Below are 16,841 nucleotides of genomic sequence, written 5' to 3'. Positions count from 1 at the left end.
CTCAATTGTCACCTCCTTATGCATACTTTTATTTTGAAGGTGAACTACATCTTTCTTGATTAATGATATGTGAATGAAAAACACAATTGAATACAAATATGAGTGCACTTTAGTCCAGACACTCAACATACAAGCACCCATGTTACAAAATGGGTCATGATATATCTAAATCAGGCTTTAATGCCCTCAGTGATACACACTCAGTGAAGGGCAAGTGGCTATGTGCAGCACACAGATGCAGTAGTAGCAGCTTCACAGCAGAGGTCAGACCTGAGCTGTGCATTGAAACCAAATTAAAACCAAAACCCCACTTACAGGAGAACTAACTGCTTGCTGATAGTTGGTAAAAGTGAATGAACTTGACTCTGATTCTGATTCTGTACTAGTTTATTTGCAGCCTGTAGCTGTCATACAAGCTACACATGCTCGTATATGTGTGGAAATATGCAGTTATCTGTGAATGACTGTAATTTATGAATCTTGTTTCATTAAGTGCAGAATAAAATAAAATACAAACTAAAGATTGTAGAGCTGAAGTTTACATAGAGAAGATCAATTCATAATTTCAAGTATCAAGCAAGTCATAAATCTTAGAATATACAAGTTATATTAATCATACACCTGCAAAAAGGACAGAAAAGGTCCTGAATGCAGTAAGAAATAAGTTACTTCTCGCTCCACATTTATTACAGTAAAGGGGGTTTCCGGGTCTGATCCTATGTTCAAAGTCATACTCATTTTACATAATGTATAACGTATACATATTATGGTATGTATAGTGTGGTATAGGTGTATAACATTGTCAAAAAATAAACAATTTCCTATAGGCTACAGGTGACATTAATTTTTGTAAAGTGCTTGTTTTGTCCTTTTGTCCGACTCACAGTCAAGATATTCAATTTATGGTTAAAAACAAAGAAAAGTAGAAAATCCTCACAATGTTAGGTGTTTTTGCTTGAAAAATGACTTTACGGTTTAAATGATAATCAAACTAGCTGCAGATTAGGCTTCTGTTGGTCTGCTAATCGATTAATAGACCAATTGTTTCAGCTAGAGGTAAGATATTTTATTGATATTGATAAAAGTAGGTCATTTTAATCGTTTACAGTTATTCCTTAAAGTTAATGTTTCCTTTCTGAGAAACACTGGATATTATATTATTATTCTAATATAGGCTGACTGCAATGGATTTTTACTGTATTCTCTCACTTATTAGCCTACTTAAGTGTAGCCCTACTTTCCCCCTCAGCATGCTAACAGCAGCGCAGTAACAAGCCTCAATGCTTAGTTAACAGTTAACAGTTTTGATAGGTCTGGCAATGCGAGACTACAACAGTTTCTATCAACCTTCGCCTGATACATGTGTGGACATCCTCATAGAGATTTTATCTATGCTCTATCAAAGAATTTCTATGTTCACATCATCAGAGCACAGCTACCGCCACTTCCGGGTACGGCTCGAGTCAGCTGACCAAGAACCGGCCAATCAGAAGTCGTTCTCTGTTGTAAATACACGGTTGTTTTGAGAGCATGTTGGATACAGCAGCACAGAGGAAACACCGTGAGGAAACATGACGGTGCAAACAAGAGACAGCGGTGAGTCGGTGATTTATTTGACCGTTAACATGTTGGTGGAGTAGGTTTATGTCACTTTTAAAGCTTTAGTTGGCAGTGGTGAATTGTAACTTACATTGACCCAAGAAGCCTACCTAAGCCTTCGAGGTCTACTTAACTTGAGTAGCCTATTTCCATTTCACGTGTATTTTCTTTCAATAAAGTATCAATTCGCTATGCTTTTTTTATGTAGCCTATTGATTATTATCTATTATTTATTTATTTATATATATATATATATATATATATATATATATATATATATATATATATAACGTCATATGTCTATTTTTTTAAACAGATCGAGGGCTATTTTTGAATAAATGTTGTTCATCAAAAATACTTCAAGTGAAGGTAAGGTCAAGTTATCAAAGCCCAAACTCGATCTTAGTTTTCTTTTATTTAGTCTAATAATCTGCAGCCAATAATAAATACATGGAAAAAAAGCAGTGTATTTATTTCCACAGTTATATAATATAAAACAATCAGCATAGCCTATTCTTTGGATTTCTGAAGCTGCAGCTTGGTGATAAAAAAATTAAATATAATTTCTGTAAATTAACTAATGTGTAAGCACCAACTCTATGTTTCACTTAAAGATCCCCACCAGACATGTTTTAAGACAGATTTTAAGAAAAATACTCTGCTTTGAATTATAATTTGTGTCTCATAGCCTAGTTTTTCCAAACGTTCTTAGAAAATTCAGAATGTATGAATATGCAAATATTTTTCAAGTTCACTGTGTAGTGTGTATGTGCTTGTGTGTATGTGTTTCAAGTTTCCCCATCACTGTTTTTTTGTTAATTGCATATTGAACAACACAGCTTAAAAAGTCACAAAATCATCTCCTTTTTCTTCTACTGTCAAGCTCTGCACGTGATTGGCTACATGATTCTGCACAGTGAAGCTCAAACATCCAAGTGACATAACAAAAAGCAAAGCACGTTTTTGAGTGGAGGGAGGCTTTAATATAACTTGGGTGCCACAGTTGTACCCTTTTTCTGAAATCTTTACCATTGTTGTTATTTTTGTTCCCTAACCTTTCTATTTCTTGCTCAGTTACAAACAGAGTGGATGTAGGGCAGGTTGTTATCCCCAAGAATTTGACTGGTGGAAAAATGCTCACTGTAAAAAGGATTATGTATAATCCTCCAGCTGTAAATTTTGCACTCTGCTACATGGCATTTTCCTCCAAAAGCATCAATTATATTATAATTTTAGAAGGATTTTTTACAATAGGGGATGTGGTGGTTAACCCTTGATGTTATGAATCTGTTTTAATCCTACCTAGAAAATAAAAAATATACAGTGTATTTATTATTGTGCTTACAGACACGAAGGGAGCTGCCACAACAGGCAACAGACAGGTAAGAAAACAACACCTTTACAACTGAACAATCTGTTATTATCCTAGATGACTAGTACATAATAGATCATCTAAAGCAGGCAGCACAGCATCAACACAATACGATGAGTCACAGCAGGCACAACTAGGTTGCAAAATTCTGGGAATTTTCAAAGTTGGAAACTTTCCATGGGAATAAACGGGAATTAATTGGAATAAACTGGATATTTTTAATATTGCTTGTTATAATACTGTTAGTCTATAACAGGGAACTTAAATGTAGTTGGAAAAAAAACATCTTGAAGCATAATCTTGGTTAAAACAAATGGATTTAATGCAACTTCAGTTGAATGTCCTCCCTATATTCGTCAATGACATGCACGCACGCAGTAATCGGCATAGGCTACTACATACTTGCCAACATTTAGTTTTTAAAATACGGGAGTTTGTTTTTTTTCGGGTTTTTTTGGGTGGGGTGGGGGGTTAATACATACCCCATTGCTATTAATCTATGTGTGTTAAAACACATTTGTATTCGCTTGCATGGCTTTCGGCTTATTGTTCAATGAAGGAATCTATTAAAGTTCTGCTGACCAATAACTCAACATTTGCTTAAATGGGACTTTTGGGGAGGGGGCATAAGGAATATGTTTATTTTATTCAACATTCATGTTTTTTTTTGTTAGAATATCAAAGTTCAAAGTTCTACTGACGATTAACTCAATGTATTCACTTGCATGCCTATCTGCTTATTGTTGTTCAATGAAAGAGTCTATTAAAGTTCTACTGACGGATAACTCAACATTTGTATTCACTGTATGCCTGTCTGCTTATTACAAAACAAAATGTTTATATTTATGTTTGTATAAGATGGAGTTTGTATGAATTACCCAACATTTCCAGTTAATTCTTGTAAATTCCCATTAATTTCCATTAATTCCCATGAAAGTTTCCAAATTGGAATGTTTTCAAAATTCCCCAGCTTAACTGTCCATGGAAAGTTTCTGGAAATTTACCGGAAAATTTCCACCTCTTTGCAACCCTAGGCACAACCCTTTTTGAGGGTGACACTGACAGGGTTTTATTATTCTAAAGAATTGAATAATATTTGTTCCAGTCCATTAACCTCTGTGGCATATCATGCAAAAATACTGACCATGTAATTATTTTCTTTAATAATGCTAAAAATGTTTGCAGTATTATTTACTTGTAACACTTTTCCATACAAAGTTAATATTATTAAATCGTCCACTGACAATATGATTCCAGCTCCTTCCTGACCACCACTAATAGTATATAAAACCAGATGTTTCAATGAGCTACACATCCTGCTATAATTGTCATTAATAAGTTTCAGTACCTGTAGATTACTTTTAAATTGTCTGCATAAGATGCTCTTACATCCTTTCAGAAACACAAAATCTTTGTTTTTGGGCGTAACAATTATGAAACTCAAAATTATTATATCGGCACAAATTGGCACGTCTTCAGAAAACCTGGATGGGTCAAGCTTCTATTGTGCCATGTTGAATCTGAGACAGTCAACAATGTAACAGTCAACACTGTTGGTATTATGGTTTGTTGAAACACACATCAAAAGCAGAAGAAAAGAAAAAAAGTCACATATGGATGATCTGTGAGCGATTTAGTTTGTCTGCATGGCATATGGCTGATAACATATCATTAATCATAACCTACTGGCCATCAGTCAAATCTCATGTTAGCATCAGAAAAGGAAAATTGTTTTGAATTGCCGTTCTTTAACTTTGTAACGCATTTAAAACACAAAAGTTTCCACCTGCCTACTTTTGTTTTGAACATGACTCCTTGACTTGTCCTATATGTCTTGTTGTTTCGTTGGGACAGGCTCAACCTGACAAGTTGCATATTTCCTCCAATGCAAATGTATTGAGCCCTGCAGGGATAGTCAATAATGGATGATGCACATGACCCAGATACATTTTAAGGAGTGTTTTGAGCAGTGACTGTAGAATGAGAGAGTGCATCGATCTATTTTATTTGTCACATAAAATCGTACAAGGTGCAATTACAGTAAAATGTTGGTTTGTGTGTCCTTTAGGAACTTTTGCAGACTTAATTTCTTAGAGAATAGATTGTAATACATGTAGTAATTAAAATGTCCTCATAAGGATAGATACACAAGGATACGTCAGTGTCAGTAGACATTTGTGTAAAGTTGTCTCCCCTGTTGCCATGGCTGGCCAAAAGGCAGCCGGGGTAAAAGCTGACATTTTAGATGGTCTGTGAATGTGACATCAATCCCTGGACTTAATTCCTGCTGAGTGAACTGATCTAGTTTTTGCCTCTGTCCGACTGGCTCAGATTTTGCTTTAACTAAACGCACTGTGCATTGGTTGGACACATTTGTACATCTGGCATTTAGTATTCAGCTTAAATTCAAATATTGTCAAAATTGCAAGAGACAAAATCTGTTCAAATCCATTTAGGTCACGCTAAAATGCATTAAATACAAAATTGATAACTTAATCGTAAATTCATTTACTGTCTTATCAAAACTTCACATATTTAGCATTGCAATCACAAACAGTCCATGTGGCCTTTAATAGCTTTTAATTATTTTTGATGTAGATATAGATAAAATCATTCATGTATTATGGCTCTACTGTATTTAAAACTCAAATTTACTGTATACGTTGCTCTTTACCTTTTATAGTCATACCAGTGCATTATTTAGGTTGTTATGGTAGTAAACATTATGTAACTTTTTGATTGAAAATACACTATAACTCTGCACTACAGACGGTACCGTTCATCATTAAGACCAAAAAACAATGAAGACTAATGTTGTATTTTCAATGTGCTTAAGTTAAACACGAAGGATTCAGAGGCACGTTCTCTCCTGTTGCCTGATCAGAAAAGGATTTATTGCCACAATAAGTTACACTTACTTTATGTGGAATTTGCCTTGGTGAGGCTGCATATATAAACAAACAAACAAACATATTAAACATTAACATAAAATAATAAATACAGAAACAAATCTATACATACAAATTAACTGTTGCATAATAAAAAAGAGTCTGAAAGGGTTGAGTGCAGATTAATTTGCTCTTCATTGTCACTTTCTTTATTATGGTGTATTATCTATATGCAGTCCGATGGTGCTAAATTCCTCACCTTTATGGATACATAAGTTAAATTAAGTCTGCTTTGTCTGTGCAGATCAGCGTTTCACCTATAACTGAAACGACCTAAAAAGCCACAATGCTGCAATCCTCACTGTTGTTTCATAGACACGTTTGCACCCCAAGACGTTTCTGTGGGAAACGCTGATGTAGCTCAACATCAGGAGCTTGCACAGTACGATCCGAGAGGTTCATACACTATTGTTGCCTTTTTCTCTGCCCAGGAGGGCCCTGGTGGAGTGTGGGACTCTGTGAAGAAAGCTGCGGTTGTCATCGGATCTGGAATCTTATTCTTGGCTGCATTCGGCAACTCGCTGACATGGTAGGATTTCCTTACAAGTTGCAGTGTTACAACAAACCAATAGTTTGTTTTAAAATGAACTTGAGATCATCATTACATCAATGCACAATAATAATACAAAAGGACAAGAAAGGGAACAGAAGAGAACCGGATTGGAGGCATCAGGACAGTGCAAAGCAGGACTGGACAGGAGACAGTCTGATCGGGTCCAAATTATACTTATTCAGCTAATCGGTCAGGTACGATGGTGATCGCCTGGTATATCAGTCTCCACAGGAGAAAACATTTTAGGAAATTAGTAGCATATGTAAGAGATTCATGCTCATAAATGATCATTGAATTGGACTATATTTTTGACTTTGCTTCATAGATAATACATTGCTGGTTGTCTCACCCAGTTGGCTACAGAATGTTAGGACTTTCAATTATTTCAAAAAATTAGTTTTTGAAAATAATGAGTTACCGCTGGCAATTAACAAGCAGTCGAAAGCTTCTGCCAGTGTTGATGTTCTCTCTCTAGTAGGATCTGTAGGGGTAGATCTCATTTTAGATCGGGGCTAATTATCCTTAGGAATTTGGAGTGCTGGGGTCCCGTTCAGATCGGATTTCTTTTTTCAAATTGATTCATGGACGTCAGGTTCATTAATTAATCGCTTGACTTGAATTACAGAATATGTGACTAGTGCCTCATTTCCACACTGAATGGTACGGCACTACTCGACTCGCTCTTTTTAGGTTTTCTATTAGTAAGTTATGGATATTACCTGGTGCTTTTTTTTGGTACCACCTCGGTCGAGGTGTCACTCTGCAGACCACTGATTGATCAGAGAGAATCATATCTAGCGTGACGCGAGACATCCAATCGTCAATAGCGGCCGCAATTTTTTTTTATTCACTCGTCCCAGATTTTCTTTTTTAAATGTAGAGTTGAAGATAATGCCATGGCAGTTTCACGCAGCAATTATGGCAATCACTTGGTAAGTCCCACCTACACCGAGAGGTAATATCCACAGTGGAAAATTAAATGGAGTAAAGCACCTTGTTCAAAAAGTGAGTCGAGTCGAGCAGAGCCATAGCATGTAGGGGAAACGCAGCAAAAGTTTTTGCCAGGTGGTTTCTATCATGTTTTGTGGTTTGTTTGTTAGGATGTGGCTGAATATTTGCTTAGGTGTACACTGTGATTGCTAGGTCCTGTCATGTCAAGGTTCTTGCTGTATGGTTGCTACAGTGATTCTGTAGTAACACAATATTAGGGGTGGCTCTGAACCATAGCAACCTTGGAAAATTGGAAATCAGGTTTTAAAACCTGACAGTCTGTGAGAAAGTGGACATAGGAACTGGGCTTGTGTTGGAATGTTTCAGTACAGTTAGACACAGACTTCTGCATGTTCTCCAGAGAAAAGCATACTGAAGAACAAAAATCTAACAAAACTTGTCTTGTGATTTTGACATTTTGCAATGTTTTCTCATCTAGGCATCTTCAGAAATTCTGGGGAGCTTCAGGAGATTTCTGGCAGAACTTGTGGACGAAGCTGCATGTTTCGTTTGAGGGTCATGATACTACTCTGTTCTACCTGGGTAAGAAATAACAACTAATTAATTTTGTTTGTTTTCCAAAACATGTGTTCTGTAGAGGTTCATGTTACAACCACCAGACTACTATTGACAGTTCTTATAGCAGAGCAGCCAAATCAAGTCATGATGACCTCTGGTGTCTTACTTACTTTAATATTGCGCCCATCATATTGTCTGTTTTGATCGGAAGGTATTCCTCAATCAGATATCTATGTAGGAGGTTATGTGCTGCCAGTCCAAAACAATATGCATTACAAGATAGGGCAAATATTGTTTCCATTGTAACAGGTAAGGCATTTTTTTTCAAAGTGATTATGTAATATGCATCAATAAAGCACAGAGCAAGTCATACAGTGCAATAAAAATCACCTTACAAGGTGCAATCCTGCTTGATATCTGTGATCATGTTTATTACCTTAGGTTGCTCAAAAACAAAATCCTTGATCTTCTAATCAGATCAGAAATAAAATGCTGAAAGCCATACTTTTCTTAAAAATAGTTGTAGCTGAAGTTGTTTGCAAAACGTTAACGGCCTTCGGTGAAATATTCAGGCCCAGGCCAGGGGCTGCCATGTTGTCCCTCTCTGACAGCAGTCCTGGTTTTTCCTAACAGGGACAATGTTGGTCCCCACTCTGGTGTTCTGGGGGACGAATGCTCTGCTGCTGTTGGTAGACACCACTGGTAAACCCTCCTTCATCACCCGCTACCGCATCCAGGTGGACAGGAATAACCCGGTATGTCCTATATTGAATTAGTTAATGTGTCTCCTCTAGCTTCACTATTAATACCACCCCAAGTACTACGACCCCTTGGGCCTCTACTGTTATTGTTTCCACTAGCAGTTGTATATTTGATACCACTGAGATACCAACTTCACTTGGACCTTTACTCCTTCTACCAGTTTTGTTACTGAATGAACTGCTTATGCTGTAGATTTTTTCTGCCTCCTTTTTAACCTCTGATACAGTAACTGCTGTTATTTGCAGCTGATTAATCATAATAGAACAATTTTATGGCATGTCGTGTAGTGACAGATAATAAATCCATCTATCTCAGTGTACTGACCTTTATTAGTTACTCCTTACCTGCTGGGTTAAACTGAGCATCAAATAAATGAATAGAACGTATCTTCTTTGACAACAAAACATTTATATAAGCTTTGTCAGTCTTTAGACATTTTTGCCTTTTTATAATGGTCATTTGAAGAACAAGCAATAGAGTTATAGTCACGCCGTCATCATAATGATTTTCATGATATGTAAAAGTGACACAGGGAATAAATAAATGAATAAAATAGCATGCCAATCAAAATAGGCAATACATAAAGAAATAATATTATATTGTTCTGTAGTCCCCTATTTATTTGCACATTTAGATTTTATTTCTACATTTATTTCATACATATTAATTTATACATTTATCCATTTATTTAATCATTCACATATTTATTTATATCCTGTGTGTGTGTGTGTGTGTGTGTGTGTGTGTGTGTGTGTGTGTGTGTGTGTGTGTGTGTGTGTGTGTGTGTGTGTGTGTGTGTGTGTGTGTGTGTGTCTTAGTGTTGCTGATGTAACGTGTCCGTCTGACCAAAGTCCTCTCACTGTGTTTGATTAACAGATATTGATGGACACTGGGGAGATAAAGTTATTACTGATAACCAGGGCTGGAAGGTTACTCTCAAAGTTTAAAACTTTCAAAGAGTATAACCAGAACACAGTGCACAGGAAGCTCATGTTCGTTGATGGGATAAAAATATCTTTCAGTCAACCTGAAATTCAGTCAATTTCAGGTTGATTAATATACATTACTCTACTACTCTTACTAACATGAACTCTGTATTTTGTGACAATCAATAGTGATAAAGCTGATGTTAGCCATAAAACTTTATATCACCTATGATGAACTAATCTGTGACAATCTGCTGTGTTGTCGTGTGTGTCCTGTTTGCTCTCTATGGTCCATTTACTCTGAGCCAAGACATTGAAGCTCTGTGACCGAGAACTTCTGAAGCCTGAACTTGAGTGTTTTAGCACACAATGAGGATTACACCACTATGCACTAGTTAAGCCATTTTGTTTGGTATAAAACCAATCAAACACCAGTTGCATCTCACTGTTGTCATCATGTGTGTTTACCAAAGTACGAAAAATAAGAACCTTTTTCACAACCGCCATTAAATAATGGCTGATTTCCATTTAGCTTCTTCAGTTTCAGGGTTCTGGTATTGTGAATGCTGGCTCACTGTCACACTGTCATGGCTTACCGAGACACTTGAATAGAACGGAGCCATTGTTAATGTTATTATTACAGGTTATTACCTGTGCTTTGACTACTACGACGAGTCAAAATATCTGCTATGAAAAAGGCCTATTCGTAGGTCTTGTGTTTGTACTTTGGTAAACACGTGGAATTACAAAACCGTAGTGTGCTGCAACTGTGCAAAAGTTCATTTGTGTACACTTGAGACACATTTATGTGCTCACACAAACGCACAAAAAAGGTCATCATGATATGCCCATTAAAAACAAGGGTCCAAACTTTAATGGTTTAATTGTATCTTTTGTCTGCATTATAGTGAAGGTGATCGTTTAAAAGCTGCTGCTTGAGTTCCAGTATCGAGTCTAAATGTAAACATGCACGTCTTTGCTATATTTTCCATTAAAACCTACTGACCGAACTCCATAAACAATCTTATGAAATGTCTTGTAGACGTCAGGTGTAGCCTTCAATAAATGCACAGAGCTATTAAAATCCAAAAATTATTATTAGTATTATAATAATTACTTAATTGTAATAATCCTTATAACACACTTTTTGTAAAACATGAACGACGATTATAAATTTATATGGAAATGGCTAAATGTGTCGAACAAGAAGAATAAATATGCAGTATCAAAGTAGAATATTGTAATAGAATACAGGTAGTAGAAAATGAAAAATAAAATTTAAGATGAGGAGGGTAATCATTTTAAATGCTTCAACTCAATGCCCCATGTTATAATTTTCTTTTTATTGACAATCAGCATGTATGTTAATGTTATGTAAATTATTTATATATATATATATATATATATATATATATATATATATATGTCACAAAAAATAAATGCATACTTATTTTAGATTAAATCCAGTTTTGACCGTTGTCTGACTGCAGGTGGATCCAGTTAAAGTTGCCCATGTGATGAAGACAGTCATCTTCAACTACCTGTTTATCTCGGGGCCCATGGTTGTGGCCGCTCACTACCTGATGAACTTGAGAGGAAACCCCTGTGGCCCCGAGCTGCCCACCTTCCACTGGGCCCTGATGGAGCTGTCTTTCTTTGCCATCTTGGAGGAAATTATGTTTTACTACTCACACAGGTTCAGATCATTAGTTTTATTATTTACATTTGTGCTTTTTCTACTGTGACATGTCAAAATGTCTCCCGTGAAAAAGGCCTACACAGTCAGACAATAACACTTCTTCCTCATTTTTACACAATACTTCCACCTAGTGGTAAAAGTGAAGGATGTGAACATAACGAAAACCAAAACGGATGTTTTCCTGTTTATTGCTAAAATCATTTTTATAGGGGGTCAAAAATAATACAAAAATGAATAAATAATGAAAGTAATAACTTTCACTTGGTAGCATCATCAGGTCAAAGTTTTTATTTGTCCAATACTTTGTTTGCAAAACTACATCCCCATCAGCCTCAGTTGTGCTTTGTGTTTAGTGCTAATTGGCAAACGTTAGCATGCTAACACACTCAACTAAGATATTTATACAACATTATACCTACTAAACATCAGCATTTTACAGATATATTTCACATATTACTTTATATTTTTTCATTTCTTTATCGTAAATTGTCTATATTTTATATTTATGATGCTTGACTTTTGCTAGTTTTTTCTTTTTACTTTTCCCTGAGTTACTACGTTTATTGTTATGCACAATTAGGCTAGTATGTGAAAACCTACTTTGCCATGAATCTGATTCTGTTCCCTTTGGCATTGTGAGCATTTTAGCATGCAGATGTTAGCATTTAGCTCACAGCACCACTGTGCCTAAGTACAACCTCACAGAGCATGGCTGTAGTCTTGTTGTTGAAGCAGCCATATTATGCTCATTTTCAGGTTCATAATTGTATTTTAAGGTTGTACCAGAATAGGTTTACATGGTTTAATTTTCAAAAAAACACCATATTTGTGTTGTACTGCAGTGCTCTCTCTCACTGCTGCAGATCCTCTTTTCAGCTGGTCTCTGTTTTAGCTACAGAGTGAGACCTCTTTTCTTCTTCTTCTTCTGTACTATCTTTGATTGCACTGCACATGCCCAGTAGCTCAGATGTAGATCATGTCAGCTAGCTAGCTCCATAGACAGTAAAAGAAAGGCTGTTTCTACAACTTCGGTCAGTTACAAGGCAGGATTAGCTGGGAGACTTCTAAATGAGGGCGCACATGTAAGTAGTTCTTTTGTAGATTATGGTGAACTTGTGTGTGTTGTATGTATATATATATATATATATGTATATATATATATATATATATATATATATATATATATATATATATGTATGTATATGTCACAAAAAATAAATGCATACTTATTTTAGATTAAATCCAGTTTTGACCGTTGTCTGACTGCAGGTGGATCCAGTTAAAGTTGCCCATGTGATGAAGACAGTCATCTTCAACTACCTGTTTATCTCGGGGCCCATGGTTGTGGCCGCTCACTACCTGATGAACTTGAGAGGAAACCCCTGTGGTCCCCGAGCTGCCCACCTTCCACTGGGCCCCTGATGGAGCTGTCTTTCTTTGCCATCTTGGAGGAAATTATGTTTTACTACTCACACAGGTTCAGATCATTAGTTTTATTATTTACATTTGTGCTTTTTCTACTGTGACATGTCAAAATGTCTCCCGTGAAAAAAGGGCCTACACAGTCAGACAATAACACTTCTTCCTCATTTTTTACACAATACTTCCACCTAGTGGTAAAAGTGAAGGATGTGAACATAACGAAAACCAAAACGGATGTTTTCCTGTTTATTGCTAAAATCATTTTTTATAGGGGGGTCAAAAATAATACAAAAATGAATAAATAATGAAAGTAATAACTTTCACTTGGTAGCATCATCAGGTCAAAGTTTTTATTTGTCCAATACTTTGTTTGCAAAACTACATCCCCATCAGCCTCAGTTGTGCTTTGTGTTTAGTGCTAATTGGCAAACGTTAGCATGCTAACACACTCAACTAAGATATTTATACAACATTATACCTACTAAACATCAGCATTTTACAGATATATTTCACATATTACTTTATATTTTTTCATTTCTTTATCGTAAATTGTCTATATTTTATATTTATGATGCTTGACTTTTGCTAGTTTTTTCTTTTTACTTTTCCCTGAGTTACTACGTTTATTGTTATGCACAATTAGGCTAGTATGTGAAAACCTACTTTGCCATGAATCTGATTCTGTTCCCTTTGGCATTGTGAGCATTTTAGCATGCAGATGTTAGCATTTAGCTCACAGCACCACTGTGCCTAAGTACAACCTCACAGAGCATGGCTGTAGACTCTTAGTCTTGTTGTTAAATATGTATCAATGGATAACTTAATGGTGTTTTTGATCCTCATCTTTTTTCTCAGGCTGTTCCACCAACCCGGCCTCTACAAGCAGTTTCACAAACAGCACCATGAGTGGACCGCTCCCATTGGAATCGTCTGCATCTACGCTCATCCTCTGGAACATATAGTAAAAGACCCCCTCTCTACTTTACGGGCCCTATTTTATCAATCGCACGGCGTGAAACACATGGCGCAGGTGCGTTTAGGGCATGTCCAAATCCACTTTTGCTAGTTGATGGCGGAAAAAAGGGTCCGTGCGCTGGGTGCATGGTTCATAAGGGTTGTACTTACTGTCTTCATTAATTCATAGGTGTGTTTTGGGCGTAACAGTAACATGCAATAAACCAATCAGAGTGTCATCTCCCATTCCCTTTAAAAGCCAGGCACGTTTGTACCTTGGCACATTGCTATTATGGCGGATTTGCACCGTAATATTTTTATTTGTAATCTTTTGCATCTTTGTGTGCTGCTGCGCTTCCCTGTGTGTGTGTGTTACAAGCATAGTGTGCGTGCACTGTGCATAAGCCTAGGCGCATTTTACTAATGCGCTGTTAAAATAATGAAATGCTGCGCTATTGACTTGAGACCAGGTTTCTGTTGGTCATTGGCGCGATCACTTCCCGCTGCCTCAAGATAGCAATACGCCAAGAATTCACCTGAACACACCTCCCTGTCATACCAGCACGCCCATGAGCGCAAAGATGGGCACAGGTGCATTTGCTATTTAAACGACGCGGACGCTGGATGGGAAATTGACATCTACGTCAGTCTTAAACTAGCAAAGACCTTTGCGCCGGGCTTTGCGCTGCGCCGGGTGCAAGATAGGGCCCTTCATTTCAGTGTCTCTGTCTGTCTCTGTCTGTCTCAGTCTGTCTCATTTTCCAGTTCTTGACCTGTTGTTTGCTGGATTTTCCTCAGCCATTAAAACCAGTGTGTTCCTCCTCTTTGCCCTTAGATCTCCAACATGCTGCCAGTGGCAATTGGGCCAGTGATCTTGGGTTCCCATCTGTCCACCACCTGCCTGTGGTACTGCCTGGCTCTGGTCAGCACCACCATCTCCCACTGTGGATACCACCTCCCCTTCCTGCCCTCTCCCGAGTTCCACGACTTCCACCACCTCAGGTGAGGTCCACTCTTCCAAGACTACTTTGTAATGTGGATTTGATGATTTTAGTTTTTTATTCATCTTTTGAACCTTTTTATTTATTTTTTTTTTTTGTTGAATAGGACAACATTAACTTGATAACGGGATTTAAAAAACTTTTTTTTTTTACTTGGAGGTACTCTGAGATTACATTTTCTTGACTTTCCGTTCTGAGATACAGTATACTTGTCTGTGGTCATCAACATCTTCTTGCAACATGAAACATATACCGTAAACTCTTGAGTGTGTAGGGACATAAAATCCTGCTTTTCAGTTAACCATCTAATCTGCTCCTTTAAAACATTAAAGGGAAGGCTAGTGATATTCAATATATTTGTTATTGTCAACAAATCCCACTGAACAGATCACAAATGTAGCCTAAAGCCTAAATAATGTCTTTAAACAACAATGGGGCGGATTAATCCACATTTGGTGTTCTAGCGAGTATTTGTGGTAGCAGGACAGTAAATGTGGTATTGAGTCAAAATAAATGTGTGTGTGTGTGTGTGTGTGTGTGTGTGTGTGTGTGTGTGTGTGTGTGTGTATGGTAATAAAGGAACAAGCCACCCAGTGCAACAGTGTGGCTCATTGATGTGTTTTTAATATTTTTGGGATACAAATGGTGCTCTCCCAAAGATATTAGGCTTTGGCTACACAGACAATACTTAGGATCAATTCATTGTTATTTTTGGTCACCTTTTTTAGTATTATTTCAGTGAAATCTGTAAAAAGATTAATTACTGTAAATTGGAAAATAATTGCAAAGAGAACATGGACCTGATATTTTTTTTTGCAATGTTATAATTGTATCGTCTTCTTTGGGAGTTAGGTCCTAGTTCTTAGATTGTTGTGCTCACATGTCCTTCCTGGTTCCAGGTTCAACCAGTGTTTCGGGGTCTTCGGCGTGTTGGATCGGCTCCACGGCACCGACGCCAAATTTAGGCAGACCAAGCACTATGAGCGCCACATCCTGCTCACCAGCCTCACTCCTCTGAACGAAAGCAACCCTGACACACCCAAGAAGGGCCTTTGATGGCCTGTGACCCCCCCCTGAACCTCAGGCCTTGCCAAGTTTAGAATCATGATATGGGAAGATTCCCAATCTTACATGACTATTGATTTTTTTAATCCAGAAAACCTGTTTCAGTGTTTCAGTTTCAGATCATGAATGTCTGCCGCCCCTCTGGGCCACTTAATTTTTCCTATTAAAAATGTTGCACTTTATTTATATATGCAAGAAGATCCTTGATAAGGTAGATGTAAGAATTTGGTGGTTAATGAGTGTGAAAACTAATACTGTAGTAAACTAGTACTGTCATACATGAGTGTCCAGCTTGTTTCAGGTTTGTTTTCTGGTGCTGATTCAGATGACATTTTTACTTGTATTGTCACCACCTTGTTAAACTAATTATGTGTTCTTACTTTTCTTCATGAGCTTTAACATTAGCATAGTCCATTATAATTACATGCACATTAATCTTAAATCAACGATTAATTCTCATAAGTACATTTTATATTTTGTTTAGTAACAGCACTCTCCAGTCCAGACTCTTTTGATGCATTCACTTGCTGCTGAACATATATTTCCGTTGCATCAAAACATATCCTTGGATGTAAAATGTATCTTTATGTATTACAGGAGGCCTCAGTAATAATTGTATGAGACATGAATCCTGGTGAAGAGATTTTCTACTGTGATTATACAATGTTGATATTTCAACTGGACTGTTTAATATTAAAGAATTATTGTCAACATAAACATGTGCATCTTTTCTATTCTCTCTATTATGCTATGGTGTAGGGAAACAAAACAAACACAATTATCCCTTTCGAAACAAAAACTCAGAATAACAAACTTAGCACAAAAAGTAAGGACATTTGTGTTTGGTAGATTATTTCTCTGTGGTAACAATGCTTCTTGGCAATAAATCTTATACCGTTGGAAAGCCTGTTTAGTTCCCTCTCAAATGGTGCCCCATTTGTAAGGAACATGCATTTGTGGGATGAGCAGCAGCGCTGAGGATGTGGATGTGGGTTGCACCCATGAAAAATCTTCTCTGCCATTGCCAAACA

General features: G+C 36.9%; 1 protein-coding gene across 1 annotated transcript; it reads left to right on the top strand.

The window, feature by feature from the left end:
- The first annotated feature begins 1,504 nt into the window (after nt 1–1,504).
- faxdc2 (fatty acid hydroxylase domain containing 2) lies at nt 1,505–16,521 on the top strand. Its single transcript, XM_078266559.1, has 9 exons — nt 1,505–1,596; nt 2,947–2,981; nt 6,351–6,448; nt 7,902–8,005; nt 8,615–8,736; nt 11,160–11,365; nt 13,646–13,751; nt 14,580–14,746; nt 15,645–16,521. The coding sequence occupies exons 1-9, from the start codon at nt 1,572–1,574 to the stop codon at nt 15,799–15,801; spliced, it is 1,020 nt and encodes a 339-aa protein (XP_078122685.1). The 5' UTR covers nt 1,505–1,571; the 3' UTR covers nt 15,802–16,521.
- Nucleotides 16,522–16,841: the final 320 nt, after the last annotated feature.

Source organism: Sander vitreus, chromosome 13 (genome assembly GCF_031162955.1).
Source record: "Sander vitreus isolate 19-12246 chromosome 13, sanVit1, whole genome shotgun sequence".
Taxonomy (NCBI): Eukaryota; Metazoa; Chordata; class Actinopteri; order Perciformes; family Percidae; genus Sander; species Sander vitreus.
The sequence above is the reverse complement of the archived record's forward strand: the minus strand, read 5'-3'. Positions and strand labels throughout refer to the sequence as shown.

Bases quoted from the DNA above. Each gene is read 5' to 3' on its own strand.
- faxdc2 (XM_078266559.1), top strand. From the start codon at position 1,572: ATGACGGTGCAAACAAGAGACAGCG. The intron at 13,752-14,579 runs GTAAAAGACCCC...CTTTGCCCTTAG, and splicing joins CTCATCCTCTGGAACATATA to ATCTCCAACATGCTGCCAGT. The intron at 14,747-15,644 runs GTGAGGTCCACT...TCCTGGTTCCAG, and splicing joins CACGACTTCCACCACCTCAG to GTTCAACCAGTGTTTCGGGG.